At 39.9% G+C, this 7,750-nt stretch overlaps 1 protein-coding gene across 1 annotated transcript; it reads left to right on the top strand.

Moving 5' to 3' along the window:
* The first annotated feature begins 561 nt into the window (after nt 1-561).
* psmb7 (proteasome 20S subunit beta 7) lies at nt 562-5,466 on the top strand. The gene is made up of 8 exons (XM_080046726.1): nt 562-653; nt 1,626-1,719; nt 2,002-2,099; nt 2,407-2,547; nt 3,383-3,498; nt 4,013-4,071; nt 4,198-4,349; nt 5,248-5,466. Exons 1-8 carry the CDS (start codon nt 592-594, stop codon nt 5,357-5,359), a joined length of 834 nt encoding a protein of 277 aa, XP_079902852.1. The 5' UTR covers nt 562-591; the 3' UTR covers nt 5,360-5,466.
* The last annotated feature ends 2,284 nt before the right edge of the window (nt 5,467-7,750 follow it).

The raw sequence follows: 7,750 nt of genomic DNA, 5'->3' as shown, positions 1-7,750 counted from the left end.
CAGATGCTGCCAGAGGATCCACACCGTCTCGTCTCCACCAGGGAAAACTAAGGTTTCCATCGCCGGGATTACATCCCACGTCTCCAGGTGGCGTCCTTAACCAATGCAACATCTTTCGCGTTGATGGTCCATTCTCAGATGTTACCGGAGGGGGGACCAGATCCACACCTTCTCGTCACGACCAGGGAAAACTGGAAGAGGACAGACAGGCAACCAGTGAGCAAAGCAAAAAGCAAAAATTAATTTAAAGATTGAACAAGCAAGCGAGTAGAAAGAGTACTATCCTGATGGACGGTGAATCAGTGTGAAACTTATGAAAGGATATGGTACCTTAATGGGTTCGGCTCACAGACATCTAATATGTTGTTATACTACTACAAAACATGCAACTGGGTAGAAGGCATAGATAGTATATAAAAGGTCGAAGGTCGTAAGTATAGATGGTATATAAAAATGGCAGTAAGTCATTATTCGTCAGCTCCAGCTCTGTGGAAGCCAAATGCTCGGCTTTACGAGGTCTCCGCAAACGCAGCATCTCCTACGAGCCACTTCCTTTACTTCCCGGAAACACAAACCAATTCATTATCCAAGATGGCGACGTTGACAGTGAGCCGGCCACCACTCGCGGGTTTCTGTTTCGAAAACTGCAAGAGGTAAGCGCTTTTTAATGGATAAAAATCCAACCTAAAGAACGTCACTAGTGATTTATACACCGTTTTGCTTTTTGTATGCAGACAGTGTGTAGAATAGACGGGGTTTTATACTGTTTTCCTAGTGATGCTAGCTCATCCTAAGCTGGCTTCCATACAATGACTCAGGTATTTACCCACATTAAGGTTCACTACAGCTATCTTCGCCGTTTCAACATAATACTTGTTTAATGATTTAAAATGGTGATAGAGCTTTTCTTTTATTAGTACCGCTGTTAAACACCTCAACGGGATTGCATTTTGTTTGTATATTGTATTACACGGGAAACATGGCGGAACTTTTCACATCTCCACTATATACAAACAACGATAAATAACGTTTACGTATTGGGTTTTAAAGCGACGCCGCAAACTGTAGAGAAATATCAGTGAGATGCAGAAAATACTTCCTGGCCTTTTGCAATAAAGAATATTGGATAAATTAGAAAGTACTGTTGATACTGTTGATGTTAATACTATTGCAGGGTTAAAAGTAAAACATTATATATTTACCATAACTTAACATACTGTACCATTATTTGATTTATGAAAATATCTTAGATAATTCTTTCTGTGAACCCAGATGGACAAAAATGGGCTCATTAAAACATTCGAATTTATTAATGGCGACTTAACATGTCAGAAAGCTGCCATACTGATTGCTGTTACTGAATTCCTGTTTGGTCTCGCTGTGGTCAGAACCCATGAGTACAGCAAATGGAAGAATGTTGCTGCCAGTAAAGGAAAAAGATGGTTTTGTTAGGGCTAAGAAAGAAAAAAAAAATCATTTGTGAGGGAAACGGTTTGACAGGATTGTATTTTGTGTAAAATGTCAGCCGTGGAGATATGAATGGGATTAAACTGAATAGTGCTTGTCCTTACAGTGCCACAGTTAAACACATGCCTTTTGAAACATTTATTTATTCTTATTTTCAGAAATGCAGCTTTGGAAGGTGAAGCTAACAAAGTAGGATCCAGCTTGCCTGCCGCTCGGAAAACGGGGACGACCATCTGTGGTGTTGTCTTTAAGGTGAGTGAGGGGAAACCAGGCTGCTTACGGGGGGCTTTCATACCTGCCGTGTTTGGTTCCATTGAAACAAACTCAGGTTAACCCTATGTATGTGAAAAAAGACTGGAGAACGGATCCCATCCTAACTGAAACATAATGGCATACTGTGGTGCTGTGTCAAAATAGTGGAACCTCTGACCAGATGGCTAATATTTTATAGTATTGTTTCTACTGCAGCTAGCCGTATCACTGAGGGAGATTGTCTGAGTCTAACTGATGTTGATGTGTGTTTCTCTGTTAAAGGATGGCATCATTCTGGGAGCCGACACCAGAGCCACTGAGGGCATGATCGTGGCAGACAAGAACTGCTCCAAGATCCACTACATCTCTCCCAACATTTAGTAAGTGACTGGAGCTCAGCTTTTCTTCTTTTACATTTTGTAATTAAGTGATGCTGTATATGACAAAAACGAGGACATGACACTACGTGAACAAATTTGAGACATGCAAGCAGAAAAGAGGGAATAAAGGAGCTCGGCTTTTCAAGACACTACTGGGTTCAAGTATGATGGTTTAGGAGCTGTTTGCTTGGATTATTGATGTTTTAAAAATGTTGTGGCTGTAAGAAAAATCTCCCAATATGTAGAGTCTTCTTATTATTTCACCCTTGATGTGGAGCTGAGCTAATGTTTGGTTGTTGTTGTCTAGCTGTTGTGGAGCAGGCACGGCTGCAGACACAGAGATGACCACCCAGATCATCTCCTCCAACCTGGAGCTGCACGCCCTCTCCACAGGCAGAGTTCCACGCGTAGCCACCGCCAACCGCATGCTCAAACAGATGCTCTTCAGGTACACTCAGCACTACATTATGTCATACATGTTCTGTCAAAATGGTTGATAGATAACATAACCAGTTTAGGTTGATCCAGTGAAATGCACATCTGAGTTATCAGGGTACTGAATCACTTCACCATCGTTTCCAATGAACTGTACAGTTAGCTCACCTTGAAGCTAGCCTATTGAAAAATTGTCGTAGCAATCAAATCGTATGCTACATATTCCAAATTGCGTATAATTCCTTGATTAAAATGTTTAATAATATGACCATTATCTTTCATCTAGCCTATTTCTCAATTTAAAACATAAAAATAAAGTATAAAAACAGCCTAAAGCTTGTAGGCCTTCAGTAGCCTGAGGTTCTCAAGATAACTCAACAGTTTAAATAATAGATAAATAAAAATTTCTATTTGAAAACAAATTAATGCTTTTCTCAAAAAGTCAAAGAGAGTAGCAGTGTGGCACTGTAAACTCACTGAAAGTAGCCTGGGCCATCACACTCTCATGCAATCATTACTTCTCTCTGCGCTGTCGATAGAAATTGGTTGTGTTGCCACGACGACGTAGCAACAATAACTTTCTAAGTTTTGCTCAGTAAATTTTTCTGCAAATGATTATTACGGAATCAATGAAAAATTGAATATGCCTATATTTATATAAAAAAGCTGCTGTTGGCCTGGCTGGCCTGTATAATGGTAGTGGAAACACTTCATAGTGTACCAAACCAAACTACTTAGTGGAAACAAGCCTATTGATGCTAAAATGCGTATCGCCTTGTTTCCGCAATCGGCTAAAAGTTTTTTTTTTTTTAACTTATGAAATCTTACAATGCTTTGTGTGTGTTCAGGTATCAGGGCCACATCGGGGCAGCCCTGGTCCTGGGTGGGGTGGATTGTAACGGCCCTCACCTTTACAGCATCTACCCACACGGCTCCACTGACAAGCTGCCCTACGTCACCATGGGTACGTGTCCAACACTTAACACACCACTGTCATACAATGCTTTACATATATTCACTTATCCATACATTATTGAAGGATTAACAGCTAGCAACTGCATGTACTTTTTGGGCTATGTCCTCTTCACTTTTTAAAACTAGATGAGACAAAAGAGGGGATTATAAGCGTAATACACTGAATAAACCAGCGACATGACGTCAGAGTGTTTTATTCCAGCAATACTTCCCGTCCAAGGAAAATGAAGTCGTTGTCATTATTGTTGTCTTGCATTGTTTTCCAGACAAAATGACACCTGTTATTTTAAGCACTGTAGCTTAAAACTTGAAATGCATCAATCCTAGTGTTGTCAAAGAAACTACATGGAGAACAACATTGAGTAATGTTGGGCGGTTGAGGTTGTGACATGTGTACAGTCCTGTAGACCCCAGCCATGCTGGTAATGTTGAGGGAGTGAGCCCAACACATGGCTAATGTCCGCTCAGTGATCCACCTAAGCAGCTTGTGTTTTTTTGTAAAGGCTCTGGCTCCCTGGCTGCCATGGCTGTGTTTGAGGACCGCTACAAGCCTGATATGGAGGTCAGTTCACTGCTCACATGTCATTCAGAGCAACAGAACACACAGTACTAAAAGGAAATAAATTTTTTCCTCAAATTTCTGTAATAGCGCCTGTGTGTGTGTGTGTGTGTGTGTGTGTGTTTAAAGGAGGAGGATGCTAAGCGGCTGGTGCGAGATGCCATTGCTGCAGGTATCTTTAATGACTTGGGCTCTGGCAGCAACATTGACCTGTGTGTTATCACCAAGGGCAACCTGGACTACATCCGACCTCATGATGAGGCCAACAAGAAGGGGGTCAGGTGAGAAATGAAATAATAATATTTATTTGTATAGCACCCTTCATACATAGGATGCAGCTCAGAGTGCTTTACATGCACAAAATAAAGATGATATAGAAGAGAAAAAACTAGTTTATTCTTCATCCACATTGTTTCCCTTTTGATTCTTAACGTGTCAAACGACCTGGGTGTGTCTTACTTTAGTAGTTTATGGTCATCGCTCCTATTGGGCAGGGATGCACATGACTAGTTGGTTCAACATTTAAACGGCTGCTGCCTAATTAGTCGGCACCAGAAATACTAGTCGATTAGTAATTAAATGCCAAGCACCCCTGCATTGTGTGTGAGAATGCACGTGTGTGTTTTAAGTGTAGGTTAAAAGAGGGAGAGAGAAGGAGAGAGTGCGAAGCAAGGCAAAAAGGTTTTCTACACCGCCTTGGAAAAGGTTTTTCAGATTGTGGCATTTAAAGTCAGAGATAAAATTTCTGCTTTAGTTATACAGTACAGGAGGACGTGCTGTTGTCCCAGAATGCATCATGTCATCTCCAACTCAACGCACGGTGTCACATTGCAAACTTGAAGGAGAATGGTTAGCTTAGTATCACGTGCTGACCCAGTGGATGAATTGTTGTCTTTATTGCTTGTTCTACTTGAAGAATAAATGAGCATGAAGCCTTGCAGCTGTGAGTACAGATGGACAGTGATGTGGCGTGCACAATTAACACTGATCGCACTAACCACTTTTTTTTTTTAATCTATCCACTCTTGAGTTTGACTGAATAACTAGTGTGCCTTGCTGTGTCTGTTGGCTTGTGTGGCATGCTGTGTTGATAAATATGACATTGTTCAGATGTGTTGTATTGTACCTGCTTAGCCCCTATGTGTGATTGAAACCATGTCTCATTTTCTCCTGTCGTAGAACCGGAGACTACAAGTACAAGAGAGGAACCACCGGTGTGTTGACCAAGGGTGTGACCCCTCTGAATCTGGAGGTTGTGGAGGAATCTGTAACGACCATGGATATGTCCTAAACTCCTCCTGCTACTACGTGTGTCTAGATGTAACTCACAACCCCTCTCGATTCCTAAAAGAAATTACATGTTTTTGTTCCATGATTTCCAATAAAAGTTTGAGTTTATTAATGTGTTGGTGACTTATCTAATCATAAAGGGTTGTTTAGCTAGAAATAAAAGGCTGAGTCTGTCTTAAAAAGGACTACTTGGATAATAAGTTGCTTGCTGGGAGAACTGTGAATTAATCAGATGTCTGGTGTGAAATATATTTAATCTGGTAACGAGTGAGTTTATGAATTTATATAGTTAATGGTTAAAAACAAATGGTTCAACTGCAAAACAGGTGAATATTGTTTTTGCATTAGTGCTTGCTTTGTATAGGTTGACCGTGTTAATACAAAGTGGTAAACAGATAACCGCGCTCTCTTGAGAATGAGACCATGTGTCTCAATGAGAAAGAAATTAAAACATGCCACAAGGATCTACTATGCATCTAAACCACTAGTTCAGCTTTAAAAAAAATGTGCTGCTTTCAATATTTCCTGAGATTTGAAGGAACACAATAGCAATATATAGTAATAGACTTCCTACAATACCTCGGTTAAGCTAGTTTTTTTAGATGGGTTCCAGTTATAAATCCTTATATAGTACACTTTCAATGTTACTGATGGCGGACAAAATCCACAGTCCTCATTCTGTTTAAAACTGTTTTTACTTTTATGACTTAATATAAGGTTTAAGCAGAGTAGAAGATCCACATCTGATTAGATTGCACCCAACCTTGTGTACTTAGATCAAGGAGAAATTCCTCCATTACTTTCATTATTATAAGTGAATTAGTGTGTGTGCAGGGCCTTTAGTACTCAAAACACACATTAGCTTAAAGGTGCTCCGAGGAACTTTCAGTTTGTTGTTCCTGGGTGAGCGTCCCCATGACAAAGGCATTAAGAAAAACTATATAAAAAATGCATTCTGTGCACTGTTCGTCTCGGTTGCTGACATGATGATCAGAGGAAAAATGAGTCTGTTTCAGAAATATTTAAAAGTTCCTCTTAGCACCTTTAAGTATTCATGAAGATAAAAGATTTGGGTTTTTGGCTTTCAGAAATACTTTTATTGTCCTAAATGTAAAATGTTGCATCCATCCACCAGGGGCCTGTTGCATAAAAGTAGAATTCAGATATCCGGGATGATTGATAAATCCAGCCTTGACAAAGTCTAGCCTGGGCAATTTGGATTAGTCAGTTGCATAAATGCCAATCCAGGATGAAAAGGGCCGGCTTTGTCAAGCCAGGTGTAAGTAATTCTGTTAAGTGCCAGCCCACAGCTTTCAGAAGTAGACCCAGAGGTCGAACACAGATTTACTGATGTAAAAATGGAAAAGACGTCACATTTTCCCACAATGCCTTGCTAGTTTAAACCATAAGTGAGGGGGCAGTTCATTTCATAGAGCAGATGTATTCTCTGCCCAATAATGTTGATGCCCCTGTATTGATTAATGATAAAATAGTTGACAGTGAGCAGTCTGCAGGTGCATCTAAAAAATGGAATATCATGGAAAGTCCATTCAAAAAGTGAAACTTTACTAGATTCATTACACAAAGTGAAATATGTCAGGCCTTTATTTGTTTGGATGATTGATTGATCATGGAATAAAAAATCCAGTATCTCAAAAATATTAGAATATTACATAAAACCAACCAAAAAAAGGATTTATAATACAGAAATGTCGACCTTCTGAAAGGCATGTTTATTCTAGATTCATTTCACTTCATGTGTAATGAATCTAGACTATATTTAAGTTTCACTTTTTGAATTAAATTAAAGAAAAAGGGAACTTTTCATTGATATTCAATTTTGTTTTAGATGCACCTGTATATGGCTATAAGTACAAAGTGAATTTATTTGACCCACATTTGCAACGTCATCTGCCATTGATAATCAATTGTATATGTGGTGGCGGATTTTGCATATGATGTATGTCTGGACTCAAATGTTAGAATGCTTATTAATGAAATAGGAAACATTTGCTACAGGCCTGTATAAAACATACATTGAATGTGTTTTAGTGAAACTAACTGAAATGTAGTTTCAACCATCCCCCTCAATCTCCCGAGTGGAGCCAGCCTGACTATACATTTGAAAGGTGACAATGATCCTGCAGACAGCCTCCTGCTGTTCTGGGGCAGCCTGCCCCACCCACGATTATAATATGAATGTATATCTCAAGCCCTGTCTGTCTCCCAAACCTGTCTTCCCCTCCTTCCCCTCACCCAGCCTTACCTGTCTACCCGCCTCCTACCATGTCCTTAAATAGTCCATGATTTTGAGTGAACATTGTCACTTCTTGTAACATACTTACGTGTGTTGGAACCGGTGACCTCTCCGCGGAGAATTCTTGCTATTCTT

The sequence above is a fragment of the Ammodytes marinus genome (genome assembly GCF_949987685.1).
Source record: "Ammodytes marinus genome assembly, chromosome: 18".
NCBI classification, from domain to species: Eukaryota; Metazoa; Chordata; class Actinopteri; order Uranoscopiformes; family Ammodytidae; genus Ammodytes; species Ammodytes marinus.
This window is presented reverse-complemented; position numbering and strand designations above follow the sequence as displayed.